General features: G+C 48.8%; 1 protein-coding gene across 2 annotated transcripts in view; it reads left to right on the top strand.

The window, feature by feature from the left end:
* Window positions 1-15,652, top strand: part of LOC139272917 (E3 ubiquitin-protein ligase TRIM65-like) — a 31,529-nt gene extending 15,877 nt beyond the window's left edge. For both annotated transcript variants that reach the window (XM_070889021.1, XM_070889020.1), the window contains 4 exons: window positions 1,399-1,494; window positions 8,533-8,616; window positions 12,161-12,244; window positions 15,065-15,652. In XM_070889021.1, coding sequence (XP_070745122.1) covers window positions 1,399-1,494; window positions 8,533-8,616; window positions 12,161-12,244; window positions 15,065-15,591 — 791 coding nt within the window. In that variant the 3' untranslated portion in view covers window positions 15,592-15,652. The remainder of the gene's footprint in view (window positions 1-1,398; window positions 1,495-8,532; window positions 8,617-12,160; window positions 12,245-15,064) is intronic.
* Window positions 15,653-16,648: the final 996 nt, after the last annotated feature.

Here is a 16,648-nt window from a genome sequence, read left to right as displayed (position 1 = left end):
ACTGTCTGGGACTCCCCTCCCCGGGACTGTCTGGGTCTCGTCTCTCCCCGGGACTGTCTGGGACTCCCCTGCTCGGGACTGTCTGGGACTCCCCTGCTCGGGACTGTCTGGGACTCCCCTGCTCGGGACTGTCTGGGATTCTCCTCCCCCGGACTGTCTGGGACTCCTATCTCCCCGGGACTGTCTGGGGCTCCTGTCTCCCCGGGACTGTCTGGGACTCCTCTCCCCGGGACTGTCTGTGACTCTGTCTCCCCGGAACTCTCTGGGACTCCCCGCCCGGGACTGTCTGGGCTCCTGTCTCCCCAGGACTGTCTCGTACTCCCATCCCCGGGACTGTCTGGGACTCCTGTCTCCCCGGGACTGTCTGGAACTCTATTCCCCAGGACTGTCTGGGACACCTGTCTCCCCGGGACTGTCTGGGACTCCCCTCCCCAGGACTGTCTGGGACACCTGCCTCCCCGGGACTGTCTGGGACTGCTGTACCCCGGGACTGTCTGGGACTCCTGTCTTCTGTCCCTTACGAGATGGAAGATGGAGTTGAGTGCTGCAAATGTACATAACTAGTTAGTAACTGTCACCCTGTGGGTTAACTATCCTGGTGCATCCTGCGGTGTGGTATTGAGCCCCACACACAGCAGGATAGACCCGGGCTGCATCCCCGGCCTGTGCACAGTTACATGACCTTGCCCAATATAAACTTGTGTCTCATAATAAATGCTGATAATATGATTTAGCCTGAAGTAGGTGGTCTTTTAGTGCAGTAAGTTTCTGGTTATTGGCATTTAAAAAAAATTAATTCATGGAATGTGGGAGTCACTTTTATTGCCCATCCCTACCTTCCCTTGGTCACCTGATGGTGATTCAGAGGGCAGTTAAGAGTCAACCAGATTGAGGGTCTGGAGTCACATATCGGCCAGATCGGGTAAGGACGGCAGATTTCCTTCCCTTAAGGACATTAGTGAACAGATGGGTTTTTACGACAGTTTCATGGTCACCATTACTGACTCTAACTCTTTGTTCCAGATTTATGTAATCAGCTAATTTAAATTCCCCAGCTGCCATGGTGGGATTTGAACTAATGTTTCCAGATCATCAGTCCAGATCTCGGGATTACTGGTCCAGCAACATAACCCACTCTGCCAGCGTTCCCCTGTGATTCGGCGATCACAGCAATGATCCCCTGCCACTGGAGATCAGGGAGGTAGTTACTTGCTGAGACACAAATCCATTCACTGTGTGTGGGTTTGGATCTCGCGCACATAGACCCGGCTGTCAATAGCGCCTCATTGTTGACTGATGATAGCAAGCCCGAGAGTGCGCTGTGGAACGTATACAGATCACTGTTCGGGCTCTGCAGGCAGGTACTGCGGGCTAACAAACTCCACTTTCTTTGCACAGATCAGATTGACAGACAAGCTGAATCTCCTGGGAGCCAGTCCTGGCCACACCTCATTCCCAAGCCAGACACCACAGCTATGTCTGCTACCTTCCAGGGTGAGTGCAGCTTCGAAAGGCCATATATGGTGGGTTAGGGACTGGCTGCCTATTCCAGAAGGCTCCCGATCTCCATCTGTATTGAAGTCGTTGTTTTATACTCAGGGAGCCAGTTAATAATAACATTCGGTCATACCCAGTAACACAGGGGCTGCTCCCAGTAAATTTCCGCGATTAATTTCCTGATCACGTACACAGCTAACGTATGCTGAAAGCTCCTGCAGTAAATTGTGAAAGAATCCAACCTATGGAAACATGTCTCCCGCGGAGTTTTCATTGTCCACTGAACGTCTCCGTGTTGATCGCAGAAAAAAGACTTCCTAGAATCATAGAAATTTACAGCACGGAAGGAGGCCATTTCGGCCCATCGTGTCCACGCCGGCCGACCAAGAGCTACCCAGCCTAATCCCACTTTCCAGCTCTAGGTCCATAGCCCTGTGGGTTACGGCACTTCAGGTGCACATCCAGGTACTGTTTAAATGTGGTGAGGGTTTCTGCCTCTACCACCCTTTCAGGCCGTGAGTTCCAGACCCCCACCACCCTCTGGGTGAAAACATTTCTCCTCATTTTCCTCTAAACCTCCCCCAATTACTTTAAATCTATGCCCCCTGGTTGTTGACCCCTCTGTCAAGGGAAACAGGTCCTTCCTATCCACTCTATCCAGGCCCCTCATCATTTTATACACCTTAATCAGGTCTCCGATTGGCCTCTTCTGTTCCAATGAAAACAGACCCAGCATTTCCAATCTGTCCTCATAGCCAAAATTCTCCACTCCCGGCAACATTCTTGTAAATCTCCTCTGTACCCTCTCCAGTGCAATCACATCTTTCCTGTAATGTGGTGACCAGAACTGCACGCAGTACTGCAGGTGTGGCCTAACCAGTGTTTTATACAGTTCAAGCATAACCTCCCTGCTCTTATATTCTATGTCTCAGCTAATAAAGGCAAGTATTCCGTATGCCTTCTTAACCACCTTATCCACCTGGCCTGCTACCTTCAGGGATCTGTGGACCTGCACTCCCAGGTCCCTTTGTTCCTCTACATTTTTCAGTGTCCTACCATTTAATATATATTCCCTTTCCTTGTTAGCCCTCCCCAAATGCATTACCTCACACTTCTCCGGATTGAATTCCATTTGCCATTGTTCCAACCACCTGACCAGTTTATTGATATCTTCCTGCAGTCTACAGCTTTCTTCTTCATTATCAACCACACAGCCCATTTTAGTGTCATCTGCAAACTTCTTAATCATGCCCCCAACATTCAATTCCAAGTCATTGATGTATACCACAAAAAGCAAGAGACCCAGTACTGAGCCTTGCGGAACCCCACTGGAAACATCTTTCCAGTCACAAAAACATCCATCACCCATTGCCCTTTGCTTCCTGCCTCAGAGCTGATTTTGGATCCAACTTGCCACTTTGCCCTGGATCCCATGGGCTTTTACTTTCGTGACTAGTTTGCCATGTGGGACCTTATCAAAAGCTTTGCTAAAATCCATAAACACTACATCATACGCACTGCCCTCATCGACCCTCCTGGTTACCTCCTCGAAAAATTCAATCAATTTAGTCAGACATAACCTTCCCTTAACAAATCCGTGCTGACTGTCCCTGATTAACCTGTATCTTTCTAAATGAAGATTTATCCTGTCCCTCAGGACTTTTTCCAATAATTTTCCCACCACCGAGGTTAGGCTGACTGGCCTGTAATTACTCGGTCTATCCCTTGCTCCCTTTTTAAAAAAGGTACAACATTAGCTGTCCTCCAGTCCTCTGGCACCACACCTGTAGCCAGAGCGGACTGGTAAATGATGGTCAGAGCCTCTGCTATTTCCTCTTTTGCTTCTCTTAACGGCCTGGGATACATTTCATCCGGGCCTGGGGATTTATCCACTTTCAATGCTGCTAAGCCCCTTAATACTTCCTCTCTCACTATGTTTATCTTGTCAAATATTTCACACTCCTCCTCCCTCATTGCAAAGCCCCTCTCTTTTGTGAAAACAGATGCAAAGTATTCATTAAGAATCATACCCACGTCCCTTGACATCCAGGGGACTCGAGATTTGTTAGCCCCACCCTTACGCAGGACTTGCAATTATATAGCACCTTTCACAATCTCAGGGTGGCCCAAAGCACTTTACAGCCAATGAAGTACTTTTGGAGTGTAGTCACTGTTACAATGTAAGAAACGCGGCAACCAATTTGCCCACAGCAAGCTCCCAAACAGATATGAGATAAATGACCAGATAATCTAGATAATCTGTTTTTAGTGATGTTGGTTGAAGGATAACTATTAACCAGGACACCAGAGAGAACTCCCCTGCTCGTCTTCCAAATAGTCTTGTGGGATCTTTTACATTCAGCCGAGTACAAACAGGACCTTGGTTTAACAGAGTAGGAATAAACGGGTCTTTTTCCAGTTGGCAGGCTGTAACTAGTGGAGTGCCGCAGGGATCAGTACTGGGGCCTCAACTATTTACAATCAATATTAATGACCTGGATGAAGAGATCGAGTGTAATGTATCCATGTTTGCTGACGATACAAAGCTCGGTGGGACAGTAAGCTGTGAGGAGAACACAAAGTGTCTGCAAAAGGATATAGATAGACTGAGTGAGTGGGCATTGAGGTGGCAGATGGAGTGTAATGTGGGGAAATGTGAGGTTATTCACTTTGGTAGGAAGAATAGAAAAACAGAATATGTTTTAAATGTTGAGAAAGTATTAAATGTTGGTGTTCAGAGATTTGGGTGTCCAAGTACAGGAAACACAGAGAGTTAGCATGCAGGTATAGGTAGGGCTATAGGTAGCGAGGAACTTAATACAATCACTATCACTAATGAAGTAGTACTCAGTAAAATAATGGGACTAAAGGTGGACAAGTCCCCTGGACCTGATGGCTCATATCCTAGGGTCTTAAGAGAAGTGGCTGCAGAGATAGTGGATGCATTGATTGTAATTTACCAAAATTCCCTGGATTCTGGGGAGGTCCCAGTGATTGGAAAACCACAAATGTAACTCCCCTATTTAAAAAAGGAGGCAGACTAAAAGCAGGAAACTATAGACCAGTTAGCCGAAAATCTGTTGTTGGGAAAATGCTGGAGTCCATTATTGAGGAAGCAGTAGCGGGATATTTGGAAAAGCATGAGTCAATCAAGCAGAGTCAGCATGGTTTTATGAAGGGGAAATCATGTTTGACACATTTTCTGGAGTTCTTTGAGGATGTAACGAACAGGGTAGATAAAGGGGGAACCAGTGGATGTGGTGTATTTGGACTTCCAGAAGACATTTGACAAGGTGCCACATAAAAGGTTACTGCACAAGATAAAAGTTCACGGGGTTGGGGGTAATATATTAGCATGGATAGGGATTGGCTAACTAACAGAAAACAGAGAGTCAGGATAAACGGGTTATTTTCCGGTTGGCTATCAGTAACTAGTGGGGTGCCGCAGGGATCGGTGCTGGGTCCTCAACTATTTACAATCTATATTAATGACTTGGATGAAGGGACCGAGTGTAATGTAGACAAGTTTGCTGATGATACAAAGATGGGTGGGAAAGCAAGTTGTGCGGACACAAAAAATCTGCAAAGGGATATAGACAGGCTAAGTTAGTGGGCAAACATTTGGCAGATGGAGTATAATGTGGAAAAGTGTGAGGTTATCCACTTTGACAGAAAAAATAGAAAAGCAAATTATAATTTAAATAGAGAAAAATGGTAAAATGGTGCAGTACAGAGGGACCTGGGGGTCCTTGTGCATGAAACACAAAAAGTGAGTCTACAGGTACAGCAAGTGATCAGGAAGGCAAATGGAATTTTGGCCTTTATTGCAAGGGGGATGGAGTATAAAAGCAGAGACGTCCTGCTACAACTGTACAGGGTATTGGTGAGGCCACACCTGGAGTACTGCGTGCAGTTTTGATCTCCATATTTAAGGAAGGATACACTTGCATTGGAGGCTGTTCAGAGAAGGTTCACTAGGTTGATTCAGGAGATGAGGGGATTGACTTAAGAAGATAGTTTGAGTAGATTGGGCCTGTATACATTGGAGTTCAGAAAAATGAGAGGTGATCTTATTGAAACCTAAAATAATGAGGGGGCTCGACAAGGTGGGTGCAGAGAGGATATTTCCACTCATAGGGGAAACTGTAACTAGGGGACATAGTCTCAGAATAAGGGGCCACCCATTTAAAACTGAGATGAGGAAGAATTTCTTCTCTCAGAGGGTTGTAAATCTGTGGAATTCTCTGCCCCAGAGAGCTGTGGAGGCTGGGTCATTGAATATATTTAAGGCGGAGATAGACAGATTTTTGAGCGATAAGGTGGTAAAGGGTTATGGGGAGCGGACAGTGAAGTGGAGCTGAGTCCATGATCAGATCAGGCATGATCTTACTAAATGGCGGAGCAGGCTCAAGGGCCAAAGGGCCTAATCCTGCTCCTAATTCTTATGAACTACAACAATTGTACATTCCTGTCTGGCATAAAAATAAAAAAGGGAAGGTGGCTCAACCGTGGCTATCAAGGGAAATCAGGGATAGTATTAAAGCCAAGGAAGTGGCATACAAATTGGCCAGAAATAGCAGCGAACCTGGGGACTGGGAGAAATTTAGAACTCAGCAGAGGAGGACATAGGGTTTGATTAGGGCAGGGAAAATGGAGTATGAGAAGAAGCTTGCAGGGAACATTAAGACGGATTGCAAAACTTTCTATAGATATGTAAAGAGAAAAAGGTTAGTAAAGACAAACGTAGGTCCCCTGCAGTCAGAATCAGGGGAAGTCATAACGGGGAACAAAGAAATGGCGGACCAATTGAACAAGTAGTTTGGTTCGGTATTCACGAAGGAGGACACAAACAACCTTCCGGTTATAAAAGGGGTCGGGGGGTCTAGTAAGGAGGAGGAACTGAGGGAAATCCTTATTAGCCGGGAAATTGTGTTGGGGAAATTGATGGGATTGAAGGCTGATAAATCCCCAGGGCCTGATGGACTGCATCCCAGAGTACTTAAGGAGGTGGCCTTGGAAATAGTGGATGCATTGACAGTCATTTTCCAACATTCCATTGACTCTGGATCAGTTCCTATAGAGTGGAGGGTAGCCAATGTAACCCCACTTTTTAAAAAAGGAGGGAGAGAGAAAACAGGGAATTATAGACCGGTCAGCCTGACATCGGTAGTGGGTAAAATGATGGAATCAATTATTAAGGATGTCATAGCAGTGCATTTGGAAAGGGGTGACATGATAGGTCTAAGTCAGCATGGATTTGTGAAAGGGAAATCATGCTTGACAAATCTTCTGGAATTTTTTGAGGATGTTTCCAGTAGAGTGGACAAGGGAGAACCAGTTGATGTGGTATATTTGGACTTTCAGAAGGCGTTCGACAAGGTCCCACACAAGAGATTGATGTGCAAAGTTAGAGCACATGGGATTGGGGGTAGTGTGCTGACATGGATTGAGAACTGGTTGTCAGACAGGAAGCAAAGAGTAGGAGTAAATGGGTACTTTTCAGAATGGCAGGCAGTGACGAGTGGGGTACCGCAAGGTTCTGTGCTGGGGCCCCAGCTGTTTACACTGTACATTAATGATTTAGACGAGGGGATTAAATGTAGTATCTCCAAATTTGCGGATGACACTAAGTTGGGTGGCAGTGTGAGCTGCGAGGAGGATGCTGTGAGGCTGCAGAGCGACTTGGATAGGTTAGGTGAGTGGGCAAATGCATGGCAGATGAAGTATAATGTGGATAAATGTAAGGTTATCCACTTTGGTGGTAAAAACAGAGAGACAGACTATTATTTGAATGGTGACAGATTAGGAAAAGAGGAGGTGCAACGAGACCTGGGTGTCATGGTACATCAGTCATTGAAGGTTGGCATGCAGGTACAGCAGGCGGTTAAGAAAGCAAATGGCATGTTGGCCTTCATAGCGAGGGGATTTGAGTACAGGGGCAGGGAGGTGTTGCTACAGTTGTACAGGGCATTGGTGAGGCCACACCTGGAGTATTGTGTACAGTTTTGGTCTCCTAACCTGAGGAAGGACATTCTTGCTATTGAGGGAGTGCAGCGAAGGTTCACCAGACTGATTCCCGGGATGGTGGGACTGACCTATCAAGAAAGACTGGATCAACTGGGCTTGTATTCACTGGAGTTCAGAAGAATGAGAGGGGACCTCATAGAAACATTTAAAATTCTGACGGGGTTAGACAGGTTAGATGCAGGAAGAATGTTCCCAATGTTGGGGAAGTCCAGAACCAGAGGTCACAGTCTAAGGATAAGGGGTAAGGCATTTAGGACCGAGATGCGGAGGAACTTCTTCACACAGAGAGTGGTGAACCTGTGGAATTCTCTACCACAGAAAGTTGTTGAGGCCAATTCACTAAATATATTCAAAAAGGAGTTAGATGAGGTCCTTACTACTAGGGGGATCAAGGGGTATGGCGAGAAAGCAGGAATGGGGTACTGAAGTTGAATGTTCAGCCATGAACTCATTGAATGGCGCTGCAGGCTAGAAGGGCCGAATGGCCTACTCCTGCACCTATTTTCTATGTTTCTATGTTTCTATGTTCTTAGGTGCCGGAAGCAATTAGGAAGGCAAATAGCATGTTGTCCTTTATATCAAGGGGTTGGAGTACAAGAGCAAGGAAGTCTTGCTACAATTGTACAGGGCCTTGGTGAGACCACACCTGGAGTACTGTGCACAGTTTTGGTCTCATTATCTGAGAAAGGACATACATGCCTTAGAGTCGGTGCAACAAAGCTTCACTGGATTGATTCCTGGGAGGAGAGAGTTCAAGCAGGAGAGATTGTGTTGAATGGGCCTATACACTCTGGAGTTTAGAAGTATGAGAGGTGATCTCATTGAAACATTTACATTTCTGAGGATGATTGACAGGGTAGATGCTGAGCACTGGGTTCGCACGACTGGAGCGTCTCGAATTGCTGGGCATAGTCTCAGGATAAGGGGTCGGCCATTTGAGACTGCGATAATGAGGAATATCGCACATCACACAATGTCCATTCAGTCTCTCTGCTTCTCTCCATACAGCTGCTGACACACAAATTCTGTCCGTAACCACACCACTCCAGGAGGGTCACAAAGATCAACACTCCAGGAACGAACTCCCACAATGTGAGTACTCTGTATCTAACCCGTGCTGTACCTGCCCTGGGAGTGTTTGATGGGACAGTGTAGAGGGAGCTTTACTGTGTATCTAACCCCGTGCTGTACCTGCCCTGGGAATGTTTGATGGGACAGTGTAGAGGGAGCTTTACTCTGTATCTAACCTCGTGCTGTACCTGCCCTGGGAATGTTTGATGGGACAGTGTAGAGGGAGCTTTACTCTGTATCTAACCCCATGCTGTACCTGCCCTGGGAATGTTTGATGGGACAGTGGAGAGGGAGCTTTACTCTGTATCTAACCCCGTGCTGTACCTGACCTGGGAATGTTTGATGGGACAGTGGAGAGGGAGCTTTACTCTGTATCTAACCCCGTGCTGTACCTGCCCTGGGAGTGTTTGATGGGACAGTGTAGAGGGAGCTTTACTCTGTATCTAACCCCGTGCTGTACCTGCCCTAGGAGTGTTTGATGGGACAGTGTAGAGGGAGCTTTACTCTGTATCTAACCCCATGCTGTACCTGCCCTGGGAGTGTTTGATGGGACAGTGTAGAGGGAGCTTTACTCTGTATCTAACCGTGCTGTAACTGCCCTGGGGGTGTTTGATGGGACAGTGTAGAGGGAGCTTTACTCTGTATCTAACCCCGTGCTGTACCTGCCCTGGGAATGTTTGATGGGACAGTGGAGAGGGAGCTTTACTCTGTATCTAACCCCGTGCTGTACCTGACCTGGGAATGTTTGATGGGACAGTGGAGAGGGAGCTTTACTCTGTATCTAACCCCGTGCTGTACCTGCCCTGGGAGTGTTTGATGGGACAGTGTAGAGGGAGCTTTACTCTGTATCTAACCCCGTGCTGTACCTGCCCTAGGAGTGTTTGATGGGACAGTGTAGAGGGAGCTTTACTCTGTATCTAACCCCGTGCTGTACCTGCCCTGGGAGTGTTTGATGGGACAGTGTAGAGGGAGCTTTACTCTGTATCTAACCGTGCTGTACCTGCCCTGGGGGTGTTTGATGGGACAGTGTAGAGGGAGCTTTACTCTGTATCTAACCCCGTGCTGTACCTGCCCTGGGAGTGTTTGATGGGACAGTGTAAAGGGAGCTTTATTCTCTTTCTAACCCATGCTGTACCTGCCCTGGGAGTGTTTGATGGGACAGTGTTGAGGGAGGTTTACTCTGTATCTAACCCCCTGCTGCACCTGTCCTGGGAGTGTGTGATGGGACAGTGTAGAGGGAGCTTTATTCTGTATCTTACCAGTGCTGTACCTGCCCTGGGAGTGTTTGATGGGACAGTGCAGAGTGAGCTTTACTCTGTCACTAACCCTCGCTGTACCTGCCCTGGGAGTGTTTGATCGGACAGTGTAGAGGGAGCTTTACTCTGTCACTAACCCTCGCTGTACCTGCCCTGGGAGTGTTTGATGGGACAGTGTAGAGGGAGCTTTACTCTGCATCTAACCCCCTGTACCTGCCCTGGGAGTGTTTGATGGGACAGTGCAGAGGGAGATCCAAATATTGTGGTGAGCTCCTTTACGCCCTCCTGAGAGAGCAGAGCGGGCCTCGGTCTGAAAGGCCGCCCCTCCGACAGTGCAGCACTCCCTCAGTCATGGACTGGGAGTGTCAGCCTGGCTTATGTGTTCAATTCTCTGGAGTGGGACTTGAACCCATGACCATCTGACTCCAAGGTGAGAGCACTGCCCACTGAGCCAAAGCTGACAACTGGCCAAAATTGCAACAAGTAACAATTGTCCATTTTGGACTCGGGCAGAAAGCGCTTGTGGCGAGTTGCTCATTTGCCCACGGCCAAGGCACTTTTCCTCTCTGAGCTATAAACCTGATAATTGCCCACGACTCAAGTTTAGAGTACGGGTATTAACAATCACACAGCAGCACGGTGAGTGTAATGGTTGGAGATTTTTGTCGGATTGTGGCCACCGTAATTGTTATGATATGTTCCCGCCACTGGGTGACGTTTTCCGATTGGATAGAGAAAGACAAAAGAGAGCGAGTGCACCAATAGCAAGCAGCAAGGATCGACCTCCATTTTAGCTGGAACTATCTGTAACTTTTGTTAATTACAAAAAATCTTCTGTAGTAACAAACCTTCTCAGAAGTATAGTTATGTAAGTAACGTCTCCTTATCCAATCGTTCCGGAATTATTGTATTTTAACTTTGGCAACCAGTAACTAGTGGGATGCCGCAGGGCTCAGTGCTGGGACCCCAACTATTTACAATCTATATTAACGACTTGGAAGAAGGGACCGAGTGTAACGTAGCCAAGTTTGCTGATGATACAAAGCTGGGAGGAAAAGCAATGTGTGAGGAGGACACAAAAAATCTGCAAAAGGACATAGACAGGCTAAGTGAGTGGGCAAAAGTTTGGCAGATGGAGTATAATGTTGGAAAGTGTGAGGTCATGCACTTTGGCAGAAAAAAATCAAAGAGCAAGTTATTATTTAAATGGAGAAAGATTGCAAAGTGCTGCAGTACAGCGGGATCTGGGGGTACTTGTGCATGAAACACAAAAGGATAGTATGCAGGTACAGCAAGTGATCAGGAAGGCCAATGGATCTTGGCCTTTATTGCAAAGGGGATGGAGTATAAAAGCAGCGAAGTCTTACTACAGTTATACAGGGTATGGGTGAGGCCACACCTGGAATACTGCGTGCAGTTTTGGTTTCCATAGTTACGAAAGGATATACTTGCTTTGGAGGCAGTTCAGAGAAGGTCCACTCGGTTGATTCTGGAGATGAGGGGGTTGACTTATGAGGAAAGGTTGAGTAGGTTGGGCCTCTACTCATTGGAATTCAGAAGAATGAGAGGTGATCTTATCGAAACATATAAGATTATGAGAGGGCTTGACAAGGTGGATGCAGAGAGGATGTTTCCACTGATGGGGGAGACTAGAACTAGGGGGCATGATCTTAGAATAAGGGGCCGCCCATTTAAAAAAGAGATGAGGAGAAATTTCTTCTCTCAGAGGTTTGTGAATCTGTGGAATTTGCTGCCTCAGAGAGCTGTGGAAGCAGGGACATTGAATAAATTTAAGACAGAAAAAGACAGTTTCTTGAGTGATAAGGGGATAAGGGGTTATGGTGAGTAGGCGGGGAAGTGGAGCTGAGTCCATGATCAGATCAGCCTTGATCTTATTGAATGGCGGTGCATGCTCGAGAGGCCATATGGCATACACTGGTTCCTATTTCTTATGTTCTTATGTAGAGCAAGAGATAAGTAATTTCTCTTTATTGATGGTTTTATTCCATTGTTCCTGTTGTATTGCAAGAGTTCTCGATCTGTCTTGATTCTTTGCCAACAGTTTTCACTACATTAATAAAGGATTTGGATTCTGAAGCTCTGACCTTTAGCCATATTTCTTGGTGTAGCGTTGAAGCTAGCTGGAGAATCAGAGTTATCGCTCACAGTACGGTACACTCTGACAGAAACCAATACAGGGCTTCTCTGCATGAGGTTGCTTTGCACTGCCAGTGTCTCTCTCCAGTCTAAGGAGGAAATATCGCACATCACACAATGTCCATTCCGTCTCTCTGCTTCTCTCCCTACAGCTGCTGACACACAAATTCTGTCCGTACCCAGACCCCTCCAGGAGAGTCACAAAGAGCCACACTCCAGGCGTGAACTCCTGCAATGTGAGTACTCTGTATCTAACCCCGTGCTGTACCTGCCCTGGGAGTGTTTGATGGGACAGTGTAGAGGGAGATTTACTCTGTATCTAACCCCCTGTACCTGCCCTGGGAGTGTTTGATGGGACAGTGTAGAGGGAGCTTAACTCTGTATCTAACCCCCTGTACCTGCCCTGGGAGTGTTTGATGGGACAGTGTAGAGGGAGCTTTACTTTGTATCTAACCCCGTGCTGTACATGCCCCAGGAGTGTTTGATGGGACAGTGTAGAGGGAGCTTTACTCTGTATCTAACCCCGTGCTGTACCTGCCCTGGGAGTGTTTGATGGGACAGTGTAGAGGGGGCTTTACTCTGTATCTAACCCCCTGTACCTGCCCTGGGAGTGTTTGATGGGACAGTGTAGAGGGAGCTTTACTCTGTATCTAACGCCCTGTACCTGCCCTGGGAGTGTTTGATGGGACAGTGTAGAGGGAGCTTTACTCTGTATCTAACCCCGTGCTGTACCTGCCCTGGGAGTGTTTGATGGGACAGTGTAGAGGGAGCTTTATTCTGGATTTTGACTGCCTTTTCCACCAGGTTCAGAAGAACGTAAGAAATAGGAGCAGGAGTAGACCATTTGACCCCTCGAGCCTGCTCCGCCATTTAATAAGATCATGGCTGATCTGATCTTGGGCTCAGCTCCACTTCCCTGTGTGCTCCCCATAACCCTTTATTCTCTTATCGCTTTAAAATCTGTCTATCTCCGCCTTAAATATATTCAATGACCCAGCCTCCACAGCTCTCTGGGGCAGAGAATTCCACAGATTTACAACCCTCTGAGAGAAGAAATTCCTCCTCATCTCAGTTTTAAATGGGCGGCCCCTTATTCTGAGACTCTGTCCCCTAGTTTTAGTTTCCCCTATGAGTGGAAATAGCCTCTCTGCATCCACCTTGTCGATCCCCCTCATTATCTTATATATTTCGATAAGATCACCTCTCATTCTTCTGAACTCCAATGCGTATAGGCCCAACCGACTCAACTCCAATGCTCATAAGTCAACCCCCTCATCTCCGGAATCAACCGAGTGAACCTTCTCTGAACAGCCTCCAATGCAAGTATATCCTTCCTTAAATACGGAGACCAAAACTGTACGCAGTACTCCAGGTGTGGCCTCACCAATACCCTGTACAGTTGTAGCAGGTCTTCTCTGCTTTTATACTCCACCCCCCTTGCAATAAAGGCCAACATCCCATTTGCCTTTCTGATTACTTGCCGTACCTGCAGACTAACATTTTGTGTTTTATGCACAAGGACCCCCAGGTCCCTCTGTACTGCAGCACTTTGCAATTTTTCTCCATTTAAATAATAATTTGCTTTTCTATTTTTTCTGCCAAAGTGGATAACCTCACATTTTACTACATTATACTCCATCTGTCAAATTTTTGCCCACTCACTTAGTCTGTCTATAACCCTTTGCAGATTTTTTTGTCCTCCTCACAATTTGCTTTCCTACCCAGCTTTGTATCATCAACAAACTTGGCTACATTACACTCGGTCCCTTCATCCAAGTCATTAATATAGATTGTAAATAGTTGGGGCCCCAGCACTGATCCCTGAGGCACTCCACTGGTTATTGATTGCCAACTGGAAAATTACTCGTTTATCCTGACTCTCTGTTTTCTGTTAGTTAGCCAATCCTCTATCAATGCGAATATATTATCCCCAACCCCGTGAACTTTTATTTTGTGCCGTTCCCCTTTATCCATCCTGCTCGTTACATCCTCAAAGAACTCCAGCAAATTTGTCAAACATGATTTCCCAACTGCTTCCTTAATAATGGACTCCAGCATTTTCCCAACGATAGATGTTCGGCTAACTGGTCTGTAGTTTCCTGCTTCCTGTTTGCCTCCTTTTTTAAATAAATGCGTTACATTTTCTGTTTTCCAATCTGCTGGGACCTCCCCAGATTCCAGGGAATTTTGGTAGATTGCAACCAATGCATCCACTATCTCTGCAGCCACTTCTCTTAAGACTCTAGGATGCAGGCCATCAGGTCCAGGGGACTTGTCCGCCTTTAGTCCCATTATTTTACCAAGTATTACTTCATTAGTGATAGTGATTGTATTAAGTTCCTCTCTCCCTATAGCCCCTTGATTATCCACTATTGGGATGTTTTTAGTGTCCTCTACCGTGAAGACTGATACAAAATATGTGTTCAATGTCTCTGCCATTTCCCTGTTCCCCATTATTAATTCCCCAGTCTCATCCTCCAGGGGACCAACATTTACTTTAGCCATTCTTTTCCTTTTTATGTACCTGCAGGATCTCTCACTGTTTTTATATTTTGTGCTAGTTTACTTTCATAATCTATCGTCCCTCTCTTTGTTATTTTTTTAGCCGTTCTTTGCTAGCTTTTAAAAATTTCCCAATCCTCTGGCCTCCCACTGGTCTTGGCCACATTGTATGCCTTTGTTTTCAATTTGATACTCTCCCTCATTTCCTGAATTAGCCACGGATGGTTATCCCTTCTCCTAGTCTTTCCAACTCAATGGGATATGTTTGCTATTCGCTATGAATCAGTATGCAGTTCTGACCGCTGTGACGTGGACTGTGGACGGGGCAAGCTGGGCTGTCCTCCATGGTCACATAGCCCGAATGTTTGGTCAGTGCAGGCGCGGGCAGTGGGTGGGGAGATGGGTGGAGTGGGATGGGTCAGGGATACGGGATGTAACGGTGAGTGGGTGGGGCGGTGAGTGTAGTGGGGTCAGGGTCAGGGACGTGGGAGGTAATGGTGAGTGGGGTCGAGCTCAGTCCTCACCCTGTGCCAATCTCTCTTCTCTCGATGCAGATTTGACGGAGGTGACCTTTGACCCGAACACGGCCTCTCAGCTGCTGGTGGTGTCGGGGGATGGGCGGCGTGTGGAGAACTCGTTCTGCAACCCCCAGCGATACCCGGTTCACCTGCACCGGTTCAGTCGGCTGCCCCAGGTGCTGGGTGTGCAGGAGTTCACCGGCGGCCGCCATTACTGGGAGATGCGGGTCAGCGGGAAGGTGGTGATGCTCGGCCTAGCTTGTCGCGGCATGCCTCGCAATGACCGCGGCTCCGCCAGCTTCCTGGGCCGCAACCAAGCCTCGTGGGTTCTGCAGCTGGCCGAGGGCAGCGGGTCCGCCTGGCACGATAGCCAGCCAGCCGAGCTGGGGCCGGTCCAGTGCCAGCGTTTCGGCCTGTACCTCGACCACCCCGGCCAAACCGTGACCTTCTACCGCATCGCCGACAGTGCCATCCTCCTCCACCGCTTCTGGGCAACCTTCACCCAGCCCCTACTCCCTGCCTTCCACATCAACAGGGAGGCCAGCATCCGGATCGGGAACTAGAGCCCGGGGGAGTGTCCGGATCGAGAACTAGAGCCCGGGGGGGGGTGTCCGGATCGGGAACTAGAGCCCGGGGGGGGGGGTGTCCGGATCGGGAACTAGAGCCCGGGGGGTGTCCGGATCGAGAACTAGAGCCCGGGGGGTGTCCGGATCGGGAACTAGAGCCCGGGGGGGTGTCCGGATCGGGAACTAGAGCCCGGGGGGGTGTCCGGATCGGGAACTAGAGCCCGGGGGGGTGTCCGGATCGAGAACTAGAGCCCGGGGGGGTGTCCGGATCGAGAACTAGAGCCCGGGGGGTGTCCGGATCGGGAACTAGAGCCCGGGGGGGTGTGTCCGGATCGGGAACTAGAGCCCGGGGGGGGGGGTGTCCGGATCGGGAACTAGAGCCCGGGGGGTGTCCGGATCGAGAACTAGAGCCCGGGGGGTGTCCGGATCGGGAACTAGAGCCCGGGGGGGTGTCCGGATCGGGAACTAGAGCCCGGGGGGGTGTCCGGATCGAGAACTAGAGCCCGGGGGGGTGTCCGGATCGGGAACTAGAGCCCGGAGGAGTGTCCGGATCGGGAACTAGAGCCTGGGGGGTGTCCGGATCGGGAACTAGAGCCTGTGGGGTGTCCGGATCGGGAACTAGAGCCTGGGGGGTGTCCGGACCGCGAACGAGAGCCCGGGGGGTGTCCGGATCGAGAACCAGAGCCTGGGGGGGTGTCCGGATCGGGAACTAGAGCCCGGGGGGTTGTCCGGATCGGGAACTAGAGCCCGGGGGGTTACGGATCGGGAACGAGAGCTCGGGGAGTGTCCGTATCGAGAACTAGAGCCCGGGGGGGGGGTGTCCGGATCGAGAACTAGAGCCCGGGGTGTGTCCGGATCAGGAACTAGAGCCCAGGGGAGTGTCCGGATCGGGAACTAGAGCCCGGGGGTGTCCGGATCGGGAACCAGAGCCCGGGGGGGTGTCCTGATCGGAACTAGAACCCGGGGGAGTGTCCAGATCAGGAACTAGAGCCCGGGGGAGTGTCTGGATCGGGAACTAGAGCCCGGGGGTGTCCGGATTGGGAACTAGAGCCCG

The sequence above is a fragment of the Pristiophorus japonicus genome, chromosome 9, assembly GCF_044704955.1.
Source record: "Pristiophorus japonicus isolate sPriJap1 chromosome 9, sPriJap1.hap1, whole genome shotgun sequence".
In the NCBI taxonomy this organism is placed as follows: Eukaryota; Metazoa; Chordata; class Chondrichthyes; family Pristiophoridae; genus Pristiophorus; species Pristiophorus japonicus.
This window is presented reverse-complemented; position numbering and strand designations above follow the sequence as displayed.